The sequence below is a fragment of the Artemia sp. Qi Xiang Cuo genome, chromosome 16, assembly GCF_049724085.1.
Source record: "Artemia sp. Qi Xiang Cuo chromosome 16, ASM4972408v1, whole genome shotgun sequence".
Taxonomy (NCBI): domain Eukaryota; kingdom Metazoa; phylum Arthropoda; class Branchiopoda; order Anostraca; family Artemiidae; genus Artemia; species Artemia sp. Qi Xiang Cuo.
This window is the reverse complement of record NC_142809.1, coordinates 16,369,257-16,388,297: the sequence shown is the minus strand read 5'-3', so window position 1 is coordinate 16,388,297 and position 19,041 is coordinate 16,369,257. Positions and strand designations below refer to the sequence as shown.

The window sequence follows — 19,041 nt, the reverse complement described above, 5'->3', positions numbered from 1 at the left end:
TAAATTCCCTTTTTTGTTTTTGATATATTTGTTTTATTTTATAAGTTCCTGTGTCTTGGTTTTTGCATTTGTCAGTGGATTTGTCTTAAGGTCTAACTTCTCATTATTTTGTGCTACGTTTTCGCTAGGCCTATTTTCGAAATTTTTCTTTCTTCAGGCCTAGTATATGCGTCTTCATTCATTTCAAAGAAAGAAATAACTTGAACTTCTTATAAATATCGTGTATATCACACAACTTCTTTAGATTGTTATTTTGATCTCATAGTGCGTCTGTTTTTCACAACTTTTTCTTATTCAAAATTCAAAGAAAAATAGCTTTCTTTTATTTCTTTTTTTTTTTATCGTTTAGGTTGCTTTCACAGTGTATACTCAATTTTATTTGCTAAGTGTTTAAGTTTGACTACACTTGAATAAGTCGTTTCACACTGAGAAATTGTAAAAATCTCTAAAACCAATATAATCATCATGAGAAATAATCACAATCATCATAAGTGAACTATTAAAAAATTAAAAATAGGGATTAGGATTGCAGATTCAAGCTCTTATCAAACGTGAAAGGCTTTCTAGGAAATCTTTTTAGTTTATTTTTAAATTTATTAATTGCTCATCTGGAAATATCATTTTGTTGCTACTTTGTTGACTATCCCATAATGCAAATTTTACGTAGAGCTAGAGTCTAATTGGCCCTGCCTGCGTTATGGGCAAAATTTACTCCGTAAGATTACATAACGTAACGCAAATTCTTAAGTTATGCTAGTGTGAGAGTTTTTACGGTTTCAAACAGTTCGTGGCAACGAATATATTTATATATATATATATATATATATATATATATATATATATATATATATATATATATATATAATATATATATATATATATATATATATATATATATATATATATATATATATATATATATATATATATACATATATATATATACATATATATATATATATATATATATATATATATATATATATATATATATATATATATATATATATATATATATATATATATATATATATATATATATATATAATATATATATATACATGTATATATATATAGTACGTGTGTAGTAGTAGTAGTGTATATATATATGTATATATATATATATATATATATATATATATATATATATATATATATATATATATATATATATATATATATATATATATATATATATATATATATATATATATATATATATACATTTTTTAGGCATTATTTGCCCTGTAAAATACTAAATATTGATTTAGGATTGATATGAAATTTAAAATTAGTGGTTGCTGCCTAAAATATATATTCTTTTTCTCTGTCTTCTTTCTTTCTTTCCTTCTTTTTCTTCTCTCTTGTCTTTCTTTTCTTCTTGAGTTTTATTCTTCTTTTCTCATAGCTAAATCCTATAAGACTGAGCTCAAAAACCAGCTTTGAGACAATGTTAAGTGTTAATATGAAGATAGAAAACTTCCAATCAAAGGTCATTCTTGTAATCACATAAGTTCAAGTAAATGGGGCTGGGGCCTTTTTCTTCTCCAACAATTATTAAGTAAATTTTCAAGTATTTTCAGCCGCAGCTTCAACTTTCTTTTGTTTTGCCGCAAATTTGTGTTCTTTTTTTATGTTGTGTTTTACTTTCCTTTCAAGCGAACTTTTGAACGCGGCCCAGCGAGAACAGAAAGAAAAAAAAACTTTAAACCATAGACTCAAATTATGTTGTTTTTTTTTTGTTTTTTTTTTATTTTGAAATTCTAAAAAAAATACTAAAATCGGTATAATTATGTATAAACTGGGAAGTGTTTATTAATGATTCATTTAATCTCAATTATTCAGTATTCAATCTAAAGTTGAAGGTTAGGTTTTATGCTTCAATTTAATCCAAACACTAAAATTAATTTGATTAAAACTGAATTCATCATAATTAATCCCTAATTTAAGGTTAAATTTAATCAACATAATTTAAATGAACCCTAGATCAAGTTTACGTTTGATTATCCAAATAATGAAATTGAATGAATTAGCTTTAATTATTTGATTAATAATGAACATTAAATTTCAGGACGCTTTTAGAGACAGCAAAACCATATCTGATCAACACGCTGAGACTCCCCGCCGCTCAAACTTTATTCCTATCTTCAACTGCTGTTGATACTTCTCTTGAATTTGACAGGTAATACTTCTATTTTTATCTTCAAATGATGGTGATAGTCTTCTTAAATTTAACAAGAAATAACTTTGCTTCTATCTTTAAACTCTGTTGAGACTTCTCTTGAATTTAGTAGGTAGTGACTTCATTCCTATCTTCAAATGATGTTGATACTCTTTTTAAATTTAACAGGAAATAACTTTGCTTCTATCTTTAAACACTGTTGAGACATCTCTTGAATTTAGCAGGTAGTGACTTTATTCCTATCTTCAAATGATGTTGATACTCTTTTTAAATTGAACAGGAAATAACTTTGCTTCTATCTTTAAACACTGTTAAGACTTCTCTTGAATTTAGCAGGTAATGACTTTATTCCTATCTTCAAATGCTGTTTATACTTCTCTTGAATTTGACAGGTAATAGTTTGATTCGTATCTTCAAATGATGTTGATACTCTTTTTAAATTTAACAGGAAATAACTTTGCTTCTGTCTTTAAAAACTGTTGATATTTCTCTTGAATTTGACAGGTATTGACTTTCCATTTCAAATTTAATATTTATTCGATTATTTATTCATTACCCACATACACAAAAAAGGAAGGTGCAGAAAGAATAAGGAAGAAAAAAACACAAAAGAAAAATGCACTATTATATCAAATTTTGTGTTTTTAAGGTTAGAGATCATACACAGTTTTTAGGTCAAACTTGATGATCCGCAAATTTGACATTTCACATGTACGCTGTGTTCCTCTGTTTGTGCGAATATGCTTATAAGGATTCCAATTAACCAGGGTTTTTTTTAAAGCAGGTTTTTCACTAGCTTAAAAAAGGCAGTATATCCCAGTTTGATGATTTAGAAATCTTATTTTTGTGTGAAGAAGAAAAAAAAATACAATAGGTGAGTTGCTGAGTACTCTTAAACATCTTTAATTTCTAATTGAGTATTGATCTGAGATAATTGGTGTCTTTAATATTTACGTTTACTACTTACGTTCAATAGGAATAAATATTATTTACGTTTCGTAGGAATATAAATTAGGTTCCGTAGGAATGGATGTTTACGGTAAATTCAAAATTCACATATTCAGACAAATTAAATGGTTTTTTTTTAAACTGCAGCATTTGTGTTACTGTTGAAAATTAAAGTGGGTTCAATAGAGACCTACTCCAAAAGCTAATGTGAACGTAGTGCGTGAACAGTATTTTACCGTTTAATTAGTCCTTCTATTTGAACTTTACCTTAATTTATTATTTTGTAGGTTCATATTTGACAGTTGGTTGGAAGTTCGGTTTGTAGACACATCAGCTGGTATAACTCTACTTAAGAAGTCCTGTGAAATACGCAAACAGTGGGACGAGCTATTAAAGCTAAGAATTAAAGGTAAGTCTTTGGTAATAGTTATTTTTTTACTGCTTCCTTAGTCCCGAACATCGTGACGTGACGTCACAGTGGATGAGGCTGTAGATCTTGATCAATGGTTCTCTAGTTCAATCCCACCTGTCCCAAGGAATGATTCTCTGATAGTTTCCATGTAATAATTATTTTCATATATTTTAGGCAAGAAGCCTTCAATATTAAATAATCATGGTTGCTTATTCGTAACCTTTCTTTTTGTTGGACTTTTTATTTTACATTTTGACAGCAGAATGGTTAAAGCCAGGCCCAGGAACGAACGGTACCTATGTTTAATTCCCCGTGTCGCAAGTAATTTAGTACAACTCCCATTGTACTTCGTGGCTAAAGGGCTATGAAACGGAAATCAGCAAAGCTGGTAGGGACTGTAACGTCCAATACCGTCTTTACTCTTTTTTTTACCTCCTGTCAACTCGTAGCTTAAGGATCAGTATGAAGTTCCAATCGACGCAGCTCAAAGTAGTTCTATCAGATGATCTTTACCAAGGGCGTTCATGCATCGCTTTTCTGATATCTCTTGTGGTCGCAGACTAGGAATGGTTCCTCGACTTTAAGTAGATTATTGAGCTCACGTGTTAACATAACTAAATCAGTATAGTTTTTGTGTCCCGTCTTTTGGCAGGATCGTTTAATGTATTGCAGTATTTTGCTTGCTTTTCTGTTGGTGATCTGGTCTGTGCTTGTGCGGTAATACGGTATAAGATAATATCTATTTTCAATAAAGTATCACAAGCTGTAATAGAGCCGAATTTACTTTCTTATGTCAAAGTAAAAAAAAAGAAGAAACAACCAAGACAACATAAAAAATGTTAAAAACTATTCAAACAAGTAATATGCCAAAAATAGAACTGACGAATGAAAAAATAACAACAATTAGTTTTTAACATTTCACGTGTACGTCACATGTCACTGAAAGTGACATTCAGTAGTTTCGTGTCAAAAAACAAATAATGAACTTTACACAATTAATGGCGAAAAACGAAAGAAGGGGTGGAGATAAGATGATATTTTATTCAAAAATAACTATCTGCTACTACTACTACTACTAAAAACTCACTGCAGCATCAAGTCGCTTGAGGCCAACACGGCTGTGCACGCTCCTGCTCCATCCAAATCTATTCAAAACCCTCTTTATACCTTCCCAAAAATTTTCTTTTCCCCTTAAATTTTTCTTACGATATCCTCCCACCCCGTTCGGGGACGATCTGCTTTTCGTTTGGCCTGAAACGGTTTGCCAACAAGGACAATCTTTGACATTCTGTCCTCCTTCATTCGTAGAACGTATCCTAGCCTTCTCATCCTTTCTTTCGTTATAGCCAAAATGATCATCCTAAGCTAAAAAAAATAGCTGAATTCACATTCCAAGTCAAACAATGTAAAAATAAAACATTTGAAATCAAAAACATAATACAAGTCAAAATTATTCGGAATTAGAGAAACATTGAAAGATATCGAGAATAGTAATAAGAGATAATAGGAAGAAAGTCATAGAAAGATAAAAACAGAATAATAATTGAAGGTGAAAATAGAAAAGTAACTGCAGAAATATTGATTACTAAAAATAGGATTGCGTGAAAGACTAGATTAAAAAAATAAAACTAAAAAGTTAATGACAAACACACAAAGCTTGAGCCAGAGAAGTATTACAAATGGGCAAAAACGAGAATGACAATAGAAAAAAGGGGAATAGTTATTATGATCATGCACCCTCAACTAAAAAAGAGACAAAACCGCTTTTTGTTCATGACCTGTGTCATGAATTCTGAAATAATTTGCATGAATGCAAATTATTTATTCAAAGATATTTGATTATTACAGCAAGTCTGATTGTACCATTGAAGAAACTATTTTGATATGGTTTGTGATAGAAAAATTAGTATTTGAATCAAACGTATTCTTATTAGTCAAAGATAAAACCTGGCTTTCTCAATAAATCAGATATGAATTTATTTTCCTATTGTTATTCCTTATAATTGAACCGGATGCTGTAATTTCTCCAATATACGTATTAATCGAATTGTATTTTAATGCTGATTTTGAATATCTTTGAATTATTTCATTTAATTTAATCCATCAAAAGTTATGAGGAATTAAGAATTATTGAACTATAAATTTTGACGTCTCAGAGCTTTGTTTCCACAGCACAATCAGGTCTGACTTAAGAGATACGAATTCTTATAGGCTAGCAGGGGCTAGAAGCATTCTTCTGAGCTAGGGCAAAGACAATTTTTGGTGCGTTTAAGGATGAAAAAGTGTGGCCTCTTCTTCCCGGGCTATCTTGAGGTCAGATTATTTTGGGAGCATTTACCTTGGTGACTTAAGAACTAATAATCTATTATCTGGCTAGATGCGGAAAAATAAGATGAAATAAACACAGATAAAAAAGACAATACATTTATTGAACTTACAAACTTAGTTGCACAGAAACGGGTCACTTCAATGACAATAATGGTGACCGAGATGAAAGAGTTAAAACTTCTATCTCAATGAATCTTCTCAAGTCTGACTTACAATTAAAATTAAAAAGCACATCTACCCCACTACCAAACGCAGTTCTTTCGTCCTGCGCTGTAAGGACTGGCTTGCCATTGGCTCATGTGGCCCAAGGATGCGAATCCTCGTCCAATAATCTCTTTAAGATCTTCCAGATGATTCAGGTGTTCACACGGTTTTTTTGCCATTTAAACTTCCTTCGAAATATCGTACGTAGCATTTTTTTTGCTACTAATTATCTTAGCGAAATTCGAACGACTAGCGTCGTTGTTTGACTGAAGCTAGAATGCAATTTCTCTTTTTGCAGATTAAGAATTTAGATTCTTGGAAGCGGTATTTGAACTCAATTAGGGGACGTTTAATTTCTGCCCGAATCATCTTTAGAAGGAAAGAATCTTGTATTTTAAATATATCGCATTTAACTCATGGTGCACATCACCCTTCCCATCAATTAATGACGCACCGTCATTAGTAACTGCTCATTAGGAGTGCTAAAAATTTTCTCTATTATTTGTCTTATTTTATTCTACATCCCTACCTAAAATTTATCTACCGGACTAAGATTATTTATGGTTCTAGGTTAGCTACTACACTAAAGATTTTTTTTTTCTACATCTAACACTGATTACTTTTATATTTACAACAAGGTTGGGACTACTTTACATAAGTTTTTTTTTTTTGAATTAACTTTTTTTTGTCCATGTGGCATACTACATTCTATCTACACTACATTAAATGAATAGCTTTACAACGCTACACATAACTATCTGGATATCTAATACTGCATACAAAAACGATTTAAAACACAAAATATTGTGTTTACCATGTTCACTGGTAATTTTAAAACACTTTCACTATTGGGATTTTTGAATTGTAAAAGTTATTAGGAAGTAACACATGTAGATTCAAATCTATTCATCACCTTCGTGTCCTTAGTGTACCACACCCTTCTGTTGTAAATTATTGTTCTTCACTCTTTTTGTCTTGGCAAAAATTTTGAAGCATTTACGTTATGGTTTCTTCATGGAACAGTTCGAGTCTAGTTGTCTTTACACGACAAGTTTTCCCTAATAGTCAACTGGGAAATGACCGTTAAATATCGTTCTAATAGTCAACTGGGAAATGATGCTTCCCAATACAGGTGTTGGTGTTTTTCTTCTCAGTATATCCTTTTTAGGATTTTTTTAGGCACATAGAGGATGTATTCTCGCGTAAAACTGTTCATTTGTGCCTTTTGAAACGGGTTGTCGTCATACTATAGTGACTCTTTTAATATATTGTCTTTAAATTCAACTTCAAACATCTTCAAATATCATTTAACTTCAAATATCGTTAAATATCGTGTGCTGATCGATGGGATTCTCAGAATTAAACTTCAAATTGTCTCTAACTTCAGCTTCAAATTTCTTCAAATTTAAATATCATTTAACTTCAAATATCTTTAAATATCGTTTATCTTGTGCTGATCGATGGGGTTCTCAGAATTAAACTTCAAATTGTCTTTAACTTCAGCTTCAAATATCTTCAAATTTAAATATTATTTAACTTCAAATGCCGTTAAATATCGTTTAGCTTCAAATATCAGTCACTATACTGTCAAATTATTCTGGGGTCCATAGTGAGTATCAAAGGCGATATCTACGTATTTATATCTTGTACTGACCGATGGGCTTCTCAGCATTTATGTGATTATATAGTTTGTTAAAGCACTTGATACTGAGGTTCAAATATAGTGTCAACTGATACGTAATATGGTTCATGGTCGAAGAAACAACAATCAACGGTAACTGTTGTTTTCGTAGAGGAAGCTGGGATGAAAATTGCCTGGGGTCTATGGTGAGTACTCTTCGTTGGTTGAGATATGATGAAAATAGATGCTACTGGGTTGTATCTGCACTGGGTAGCTCATTGTACTGCTCGATATCCAGTGTGTTCATTTTATTCCCTGTAATAAAAATAGTGAGGCAGAATCACACGTTCTTTAAAGTAAACGCTCATAATACAAATAATTCGCGTGTTGATTGGGTACATTGGTTTTTAAGCTATGACAAAGAATTAAATAAATACACTGATATTAGTACTCACAATGAAAATCTAAAAATTTAAAACAGAGAAGTTTTCAAATTTGTTTTGAGAACGGAAATATCGATATTAAATAAACATAATTTACACTACATTATTAAGTTTGAGGTCTACTTTTACAACTTATTTCATGCCTGCATATTTCACGCACGTCCGTGCTGTTTAAGAAACGCATGTTGCAGCGTCATAACCACACGGTTTTACGCAAACGATACTACAATGGGGGAACAAGACATAACAAGGACGAATGGAGACCTCTCTACCTATTCGTTTTCTAATGTCTTCCTATTTCTTGGCTTAGACGTTCTCATTGGGTTCCGGGTTTAACCTCAGCATTTCAGCTGTTTCCCCGTGTTCTTCCCTTGGTTTCTGTCTTATTATTCTTAGGATTTTTCCGTCATTAAAAGTCGATAGGGTTCTTATGGTCAGGGAGGTTGCGAATACAAAACATGCGGCCATTAATATATTCCACCAGAAATTGGTCGGGAACAATCCGTATCTATTATCTACATACGTCAATCTTTGGTCTTCATTTGTAAATGGGGGAATCTGCGAATCTAATGCTTCTCTTATTTTTGTAAGCCTTATTGTCCCTTTATTCTTCTCTATTTTTGGCCATATCGAGGTTTTCATTTCCTTGTTTTCTAAATTGTGAATAGTGTACGACAGGTGATCGCCTTGAAGTTAGTTATTTTGGGACATATTATCTTTCTGATTGTGGTAATTAACGGCGTACGGACGGTTGACTCTTTAGTTACAAGTCGACACCTTTGTTTTATGGTTATCGTACCCACATTTTGTAATAGTAATTCTGTTTTATTTTGGGTCTATTCCTTCTGTATTATTGTAACAAGACAAAGTTCCGACAGTTTCTCTTGGAACTGAGAATAACCAAAGGTCATTTCTAAGGTGTATGAATACTTCTCGCTTAGTAATTCCTATTACGGCTTCGCATGAGTTCGGTGTTTGTTCCTGTTGTGTGTCTTTCAAGAATATATCTAACATACAGAATCCAGACTTGACATTATAAATGGGTAACGTGAGTTAGGATACTAAGTTTTTGAGTGGTACGCACTCTATTAGGTCTTGTGGATTGGCTAGGGCATATTTTCGTCTATCTTGATCAATAAGCAGGTACTCTGCTTCAGGCGTGATAGTCATAAATGAATTCGTCTTCTTTATGCTAGCTGGGAAGGTCGAAATTTTGTACAGGTCGTAAACGGATTGTTGATTTATCAATGGAGTTGTTACTACCACAAATAGCTGTTCATTTATTTCCGTGACGTGGACTTTTAATTTAGTATAGTAATGGAATAAATTTGATATTTCTGGTTCTATGGGCAAATGTAAATCAAACGTTAGGTGCGTTTTTATTTTATCTTGTATATTTTTTAGGCTAGATGGATCTACTAGGTCTTAGGACAAAGTTCCTCCCGTGAGGGCAAATAGTGCAAACTCGAATTTGCTGGCGTCTGTCGCCAAATTTAGTAGTGACATTGTAATTGTATCGAGTGAAACCATAGTTAAGCTCACGTCTATTATCACGCGTTCCACTTCATTCCTTAAGTAATTCATTACGTTTATAGTTTTTGAGATTCTTTTCGATATCATATCAATTTTATCTCTCTGGTAATTTGCTAAGCTGGCTTGTATCTCCTGAACGTGTAATGTTACGTTCATCGCATTATTTAACTTTCTTACATTTTCTCTTAGGCTATTTAGGACCTCCTCTGTCGTTAAACCAAAAAGGCGGGAGGCGAGTTCTCCGATGATGGGAATTAGGCCTGTAGACCTACGGTATTTATTTCTTCGAAAAAATACTTCGAAAATCTTCGTGGTACTTTGTTCCTGTAATCAGTAGTTTAGGGTTTTGTATCAATTTTGTTTTAGCAACGTCTTTTGCTAAGTCTTCCATATTATCCGCCAGTCTTTTCTTTCTGTCTTCCTCATTGCTCGTTCCAAGTGTCATGTCAATTCCTGTCCTTTTTTCATCAGGCTCATCTATTACGAATTTTGATTTTTGTTTGTGTACAACCGAAGTCGGAAATCCTTTGTTATCTTTTTTATGTATTATTTTGCCGGCCTGTAGTCCTTTGTTCGATCTAAGGTATTGAAATATTAATTCTTTGAGTTCATTCGTGTTTTTTTCTAGCCTTGTTACTTGCTGGAACAAGGTCTCAAAAGGTTTGGGATCCAATTTCATAAAGATTTTCCATGCGTCATGGCTAACTAGCAGTGAATTTTCATGCTTGAATATTACTCCATGTTTTACAATATCTTGGGCCACTGCGTGAACAACGAGGATTAGGATGATATTCTTAGGCCTCATCTTATTGTTTGTTTCTAGAATTAATTTATCAGTAATTGTACCCATTTTTTTTTTTTTTTTTTTTTTTTTTTTTTTTAGCGAAAGCCTATATTTCTACAATACAGATTGGAAATTTAAAAAGATACACATTGCTGTACCAATGTATTAGTTTTTTCTCTCTCACTTTCGTCGATTTTTTATTCTTTTCCAAGTGAAACTTGATTAGTAGTCGGGTAATAGTCGGATAGTCGGTTAGTAGCCGTCGTAGACAGGTGGGCCGAACGTGGCAGGACGAGTCGGTGCTGGGTCGAACTGTAAGAATGAATAATTCTGCAAATCATTCAACTCCATTATGGCAGCTTGATTCAAATTTCTGGACATCCAATTTGGAGCTGAAAATATTGTCAGTACGTTATGATCATGGCACCAGGCATATCCTTCCATTATGAATCCATGGGCTCGTGAGACAAAGGTAAGGCCATTAGAATAATTAAACTGTTCGCTTATGTCCTGACCAAACGTGAAGCCGTAACCCCGTGGAGAAATATTCCATCCACCTCCGTCACTAGGGTAAGACCATAAAAGGTCGCAAATTGGACCAAATTGTGGGACCTCCTGCCGTCTATCCAAAGATCGGATATCATCTAATGTAACGATAGATGGTGACAAACCGCCATGAACACAAAATATTTGACCGTCTACTAAGGCTGTTAAAGGCAAGTAATCAAAAAGATCCATGAAAAACTTCCAAACTTTGGCGTCACCATATTTTCTAAGACATTCGTCATAAAACCCTAATACTCGAGTATTTTTTCTGGACTCGTGATGCCCACGGAGGATCGTTATTCTTTCTCTATAGCGCACCTTTAATGTGACTAGTAGGCTAACTGCCTCAACTGAATGGTACCCATGGTCAACATAATCTCCCATGAACAGGTAATTTGTATCTGGTGGTTTGCCACCCATTCTGAACAGTTCTATTAAGTCATAGAATTGACCATAGACACCACCACAAACAGTGACAGGACATCTCACCTGATGTACATTTGACTCCTTAGAAAGAATTTCTTTGGCCTTCTCACATAGTGTTTTGACCTGATTTTCTGCTAGTTGTTTCTTCTCATATAACTGCTCAATCCATGCATCTAATTCTTTCATGCTGTGTTTGATTGTCGGATAAATTCTTTCAATTCTTTGAAACGATTGAATTCTTTCAATCGTTCTTACAACGATTTTAACTAAGCTTCAAACTTTTGGTTTTCCTTTTTAAGGTTTTGGAATTGTTGTAATCCCTTGACAATACATATTGAAATACTTTTGCAATTATCAGTTTTTTTGCTCTTTAAACAATTTAATATAAACTTCTCCCTACATGAAAATCTTCAATCTTTCCACATAAGTGTGACAAGTGTGACAACGTCATTGCAATACCGATGCATATGAAAATGACGTCACTCACGTAAATATTTTTTCTCCAAATTAAGGCTCTTAACAAATTTTCTCAAACTACTAACCTATCTAGATCGTTTCCTTAGGCCAGAATATCTCAGGATACAAATTTTCCCGAAAAATTATGAAGCCGTTTATATATATATATATATATATATATGTGTGTATATATATATATATATATATATATATATATATATATATATATATATATATATATATATATATATATATATATATATATATATATATATATATATATATATATATATATATATATATATATATATATATATATATATCTTCATAAACATAGATTAAAACAAAAGAAGAAGTAGAAGCAAACACGATCGAAAAGTAGTGTTTTTCAGCTAAACTACACAAGCTAGAAACTTGGAATTTTCTGTGAAAAATTCCTGGGCCTTCGAGAATGCAAATTTGTCTATAAAAATAAAATAATTATAAAACCTGGAAATGTGACATCACAAAAAAGGTTGCATTTGTGTTAATGGCATTGCATCAATATTTTCATGAGTTTTGGAAATATTTTCATTTGTTTTAATTTGGGAACAGGCTAGTAAAGTTTTTGAGGTTCGAAGACTTTTGCACCAGCTCAATTGAGGTTCAACTGTGAGGGCTGGAGGATTGATCACCATCCCAAGCGAAGCGAGAGGACTGAACCGAGTGAGCGTAAGAAGGCTAGGCGAAAATTCGGTAAAGCTGATTCTTTTTTCTTTCTTTTTTCAGACCCATCTGCTGATAAAGAAGCAGAGAACAAGCGTCTAAGGAACTCTAAGCAAATAATGAATCAACTAAATGATGAAATACCTAAGCTTACGCAAGCTGAAATGCTCTATTCAGTGAAGCGACTTTTAGCTGGGGATATAAAAGTAGCTTATACAAGGGGTTGTCCATTCATTCCTGATGACGTCACTGTTAATCCTCTATGGGAAGGATATATTCCAGAGGAATGTCACCGAAAAGGTGGAATAAAGCTCACGGACCACGTGACTTATGGATGGTAATTTTATTTACCTGACAATAGGTATTTTCATAGTGCTTACCGTGTAGTATTATGCTGTTTTTAGGGTACAATATGCAGAAGTCAAGCCCTTGTTTCTTTTAAGTTTATCGTAGGTTAAAAATCTTTTACTGCGTTCGAATATTCCTAGACTACTTATCTGACAAACCCGATTACTTATCCTTGGCATTTCACGAGACGTAAATGACACTAGAGGTTTTTAGGATTTCTACTTTAGACGATCTGCATTAGTTGCCAGATAAGATGCATTTGCTAACCCTGGAAAATGCAGGACATCTGAGGATAAAGTACGTCATATATAAACAAAAAATTCAATCTTCACAACAATGGAGAAACATTTGAAATTACACGCAGAGAACAAAAAGGGAGAGTAATTGTGAAATGTAGAGCACCTTCAAGGGTTTGTAAATAAGCTATGTTTAGTGTGGAGTACACAAGATTAGTGTTGTCAATCGCCTAGTTGCCTATAGTGTTTCAGTTGACAAGTTGCTTGATAAGTATTTGTTGTTACCTTTTACGTATTAAATTCATTGAATTTCATATTAAGCGGATAAGTCGGATAAGGAAGGCTCTAACGCATTCTATGCAATATTTTTCATATGCTACCATCGTCCTTTTCTAAGTATTTCCGTTTGATGGTACGATAAACGAGGTTACTCGTAATTAAATGCAGCTAAAGTTCCTTAAGACCCCCCAAAAAATATTATTTTAAACACAGAAGGTTTCTTAGTATAGATCTTCTCTTCAATGCACTGAAAAAAAAACTTACTTTTTAAGGATTTTTTTTTTATTTTTTGCAGAAAAGAAAATTTAAAAATTTTCATAGAGAAACCACATGACCTAGAAAAAATATGCTTATATTATTTAATGGAATAGAAGAAGTTTTATTTGTTAAATTTTTTATTAAGTTAATTTTTTTTTGTCGTTAACACCAAAACTTCAGCGAAACAAATTATTATACAAAAACTATTGGCAACGGGAAAATCCTGACTTTATTTTGAATTCAGGGTAAGAAAAGTTAAGAAACCCACCATTAATGTAAGCTGATCCATCCACCTAGATGAGTATTTCAAGTTTATGAGCAAGGGAGTGGCCTTAAAAGTTCCAAAAATGCTGGCAGTACGTTGTGAAATTGGAGGGAAATGACTTAAATGTATACGTATACGTATAATATACGTATACGGTGGTATACGTATAATCCCAAGCAGGGGCATCAAGAAGGGGGAAGGAGGTATTTCCATTGATTTTTTTCCGTATTTTCACTGAATAATTGAACATAAAATTCTCCCCCCTTAGATTTTGAAAAATACTTCCTCCCCCTTCCTACGTTCTAGCGAATTGACTCCACTACTCTCAAGATATTTTCAGTTCATGCTGGATTCTAGTTAATGTTGCTAAATTGATATCATTTCAACTCCAATTCCTTCTTCTTTTAGCGTAGAATCAGATGCTCAGCCGGACCCACAATGGATGTGTCCCAAGTGTGAATCAGAACTTTCGCTTTCTGGATTGCCTAAACTTATTCACTGGTCAACGTGTACAAATGAGACTGGTAACTAATATATACTTTTCTTAATTATTATTTATTGTCATAGAGTGACAAGGTCTAATCCTAGACTCACGCAGGAGCAATATTCGCCTTGTCACGGCAATTGAATTTACCACTTTTAGTATCTTGCAAATGACACTAAAGTTGATCGTTGATGTAATTAACGAATGCCAACGCAACACAATTGTACCGTTTTTGGTTATAAGAGTTCTGTTATTTTGGGCCTTTAAATGGCGTTTTATATATCCTTTTGATTAAAAATCATATGTAAGAAAAGTTATTAAAGCTTGGTAATGTTTCGGTAATATAAATTTGGTTACAATAAATTTTGGTAGCTTATGAAATGATTAGTAATTTTTATTATATACATTCCTTTTTCATGTATTTGAATTCTTCAAATACATGCATCAAAACAAATAATAATGATAAAATTCACCGATACTGTACAAAACTTTTTTAAATCTACTGCATGGTATAAAGAAACGCCTATTTCTGTGGTTCAGCCGCAACATTTGATACTTTCACAAAGTCGAAAAATCTTGTGTATTTATTTCCAGAGGCGTAATTTATTATAGGGCAGGGGAGGGGGCAACTACCCCCCTACCCCCCATAGACCCCAGGTTGATACAATATAGAAGAACTGTTACAATGTAGTACATTTGAAAATTGTTTGGTTTAATACAGATTTTCCTGTATATTTGGTTTTACTTGCTCCTTCCTGACTTATATCTGTTCAAGTTTTAGTTTATCGCAAATTTTCTTCTGGTATCCGTATTTTTTAAAATACGGATACTTTTTTCACATGCTGTTCTGATGGTGTAAATTAATCTCTTGTTGTACAATTTTAGTCGGAAAACTGTTAGTGTGTTTCAAAGCGTTGCAACGCTGAACAAATAGTGTCTATCGCAGCAACTTGTATGTATGTGAGCTTAGGATAACGACCATGCTATTTCTGTTAAATGCTTGAGGCCATCTAAGCTACTAAAAAATTTCATATTCTGCTTCATTCAGATTCGAGATTTTCACCAAAAATCCTGAAACTACCAAGGACCTTAAAATGAATATTACCCCCCCCCCCTGAACCTATCTTAGGTCTATCTATTACTGAAAACCACGATTTTTGAATATATTTCTACTATTTTTTCAAAATTGTAAAATTATTTGGATAGATTCGCATTCCTGACGGCGTTGCAACGTTGAACCTTGAAAATAATTAAGCGAAACTAATTAGTTAAATTGGACAACTCATTCTGACCGCCGAAATTCAAACATGAACAATCGGTTGATTCTCAAGGACAACTACAAAAGAAAAACAAACGAACAAACAAAAGGAGAACCTCGAAGGACTGATTTTCCACCCATGTTTCTTTATTTTGTATCAAGTTATAGCAATATGGCAATTTTTGTTCGTCATAGGGTTGCTGTCACTGCTTTAGGCGCTTTGCGTCTAAGCCCAGTTTTACTTAAATTTAAACAATTTTGTCGACCATCAAGGGAGTGACCGTCCTTCCCCTCCCTTTGCCTATTTCCTAAGAAAATCCATAAATAAGGCATGTAAGGGGGTGAGGTTTGCACAATTTAGCGTTTATGTGAGTATAATGAGGGTGGTAGCCCACCCTTTTAACATTTTTGGTAATTTCGTTTCAGATTTTATGTATTCATTTATGATAATTTATATTCGTTTTAATTTTGATTTCTTTTACTAATTGAGTTCTGTTCAATTCAAGTTTAAATATCATTCTTCACTTTTCGGTGAAATACTTACAGTAATAATAATGATAATCTATTCCAGCTCTTCAGTGGTGTCAATTGGGGTCCCTAGCTTTTCTTTCTCCCTTTCTGAAACTTTTGCCCCACCTCTCCCAGATTTTTCGCCCCTCTCCGCCCTCTACACTTTGGAAAAAAAAATTGCGGGTATTTTCATTGAAAAAGGCCTTTATTATATTTACGTTGGAAACATTGGAAATAACACAAATTTGCCCCCGCCCCCTGTATCTTAAACAATAAATTCCCTCCCCTCTCCTTAATTTTCGCGAATTAGTGTCATTGAAACCTTTTTACAAAACATGAATCCAGTTAAAGAATAATAAGCTAAAGAATGCAGAGAAGAATAATAAAAAATAACGAAAGTACTAACAAAATTCGCCCGAAAAACAGCATCTCAACTACGTTGACGCGCATTAGCGACACAGTTAAGTGGAAAGTAGACGATACTTTCGCGACGTAGTAGGACCGTCCTAGACGAGTGGTTAGCGCTCCAGACTTGAAATCCTGAGGTCAGGGGCTCGAGTTCTGGTGTAGCTGGTTATTTGGCTTAGAACGAGGGTCAACGGTGTGACTCTGTAAGCTCATCCAGAGTCGACCCAGCTCTAAATGAGTGCCTAGAGAAATCTGGGGGGGGGGGGGAACCCGGGAAGCGTTGGGTTATTTGGCCCCAACCACCCACTGCACTCCCGGCCGAAGGCATTGAATCAGGAGATCGGTACCTGCGTGAGGCAGACCATTGGTCAGCATGCGAAAAAGTTTTCATAGTAGAAGCAGGTAGAAGACATGCGAATCGAAAAAAGCGGTGTAAGTACTGACCAGGGTTATTTTGTGAAACTGGCCTTTAACTAGGGCAAGCAGCCGAAACGATTTTCTCAGGTTTCCTTCAGCGCTGAGATAACAAGTGTATAAGTACGGGACATCTGAGTATTTAAGCGAAGACGATGCTGAAATAGTTGCTGGACCAGTGTTGATAATTACGGGAGGTTGCTAAGAAGAACCGTAGATGAGGAATTCAGTTTTCGAGGAGGCGATTTGGAGGCTGATCTTCTCGAGACAAGAGCAGAGACTATATCATCTACATTGTGGGTCAATTTCTGACTAATTTTATATTTTTAAAGTAACAAATTATTTCAATTGAAGATTTATATTCTTAATTATAGTGGGTTCTGGAGGGTCCATATATGAATCATTATTAAGCAATTTTTTTTAATTGATTTCTGTTTTCTATTTTTCATAATTACTTTTACTCATTGTCTTTTTTCTTTTCCTTATCTGCTACCGTTATTCTTTGCATTTTCAGAGAATAAGATTATTGTTTCTTACAGATAAAGAGTCAAAAACACCTGAAGAATTGGAAAGAAGAAAGACGGAATATTTTTGTGATATCTGTCAGAAGCATTTACCTTTAAAGGGTATTGATATTTTACGACACAAAAAGAAGCATTCACAAACGCCGTTGAACTAATTGTGAAACTTTAATTTACAATAAACTCTATATTTTTTCATTATCGTAGCCAATTTCGGCAATGATAACTAAAAATGCGACGTATGCCATTTTGGTCAAAAACGAATTATGTATGTGCCCTGGGTAAACTAAGCACGGGGAATCAAATGGTGCAGTCAGAAGTGTCCTATCTCTTACCGTTACGAAAGATAAAAAGAGACATAAGCCTCTAAATGGCGTATGTCTCTTTTTTATCAGGTCTTGTTGCAATTCAGAATGACAAAAAAGGATTATCTTATGGAGCTATGTCATGGGGACCTGGCGTTTGTCTCCTTTTTTGTCAAGGAGAAAGTAGACATACGCCATAAAATGGAATAATTTTGAATTCGCTCGAAATACTTGAATTTAATTTAAACCACTGAAAAGAGCAAAAAAAGTTGGTTTAGAATATGTTCCCTTTATCCCCATTAGCCTCATCCTTCAGAGCGACCACACCCGACAAACATTAAACCACTGAAAAGAGCAAAAAAAGTTGGTTTAGAATATGTTCTCTTTATCCCCATTAGCCTCATCCTTCACAGCGACCACAGCCGACAAACATTAAACCACTGAAAATAGCAAAAAAAGTTGGTTTAGAATATGTTCTCTTTATCCCCATTAGCCTCATCCTTCACAGCGACCACAGCCGACAAACATTAAACCACTGAAAAGAGCAAAAAAAGTTGGTTTAGAATATGATCTCTTTATCCCCATTAGGCTCATCCTTCACAGCTACCCCAGCCGACAAACATTAAACCACTGAAAAGAGCAAAAAAAGTTGGTTTAGAATATGTTCTCTTTATCCCCATTAGCCTCATCCTTCACAGCGACCACAGCCGACAAACATTAAACCACTGAAAAGAGCAAAAAAAGTTGGTTTAGAATATGTTCTCTTTATCCCCATTAGCCTCATTCTTCACAGCGACCACAGCCGACAAACATTAAACCACTGAAAAGAGCAAAAAAAGTTGGTTTAGAATATGTTCTCTTTATCCCCATTAGCCTCATCCTTCACAGCGACCACAGCCGACAAACATTAAACCACTGAAAAGAGCAAAAAAAGTTGGTTTAGAATATGTTCTCTTTATCCCCATTAGCCTCATCCTTCACCGCGACCACAGCCGACAAACATTAAACCACTGAAAAGATCAAACATAGTTGGTTTAGAATATGATCTCTTTATCCCCATTAGGCTCATCCTTCACAGCGACCACAGACGACAAACATTAAACCACTGACAAGAGCAAAAAAAGTTGGTTTAGAATATGTTCTCTTTATCCCCATTAGCCTCATCCT

General features: G+C 33.7%; 1 protein-coding gene and 1 pseudogene across 3 annotated transcripts in view; one reads left to right on the top strand and one right to left on the bottom strand.

Annotated features, from left to right (window-relative positions):
* Window positions 1-17,760, top strand: part of LOC148942629 (putative ATP-dependent RNA helicase DHX34) — a 158,502-nt gene extending 140,742 nt beyond the window's left edge. For all 3 annotated transcript variants that reach the window (XM_089102777.1, XM_089102775.1, XM_089102776.1), the window contains exons 16-20: window positions 2,072-2,182; window positions 3,418-3,539; window positions 12,652-12,925; window positions 14,383-14,498; window positions 17,588-17,760. In XM_089102777.1, the coding sequence (XP_088958903.1) occupies window positions 2,072-2,182; window positions 3,418-3,539; window positions 12,652-12,925; window positions 14,383-14,498; window positions 17,588-17,727 (763 nt within the window). In that variant the 3' untranslated portion in view covers window positions 17,728-17,760. The remainder of the gene's footprint in view (window positions 1-2,071; window positions 2,183-3,417; window positions 3,540-12,651; window positions 12,926-14,382; window positions 14,499-17,587) is intronic.
* On the bottom strand, window positions 10,551-11,640 carry LOC148942630 (serine/threonine-protein phosphatase 2A catalytic subunit alpha isoform pseudogene; annotated as a pseudogene).
* Window positions 17,761-19,041: the final 1,281 nt, after the last annotated feature.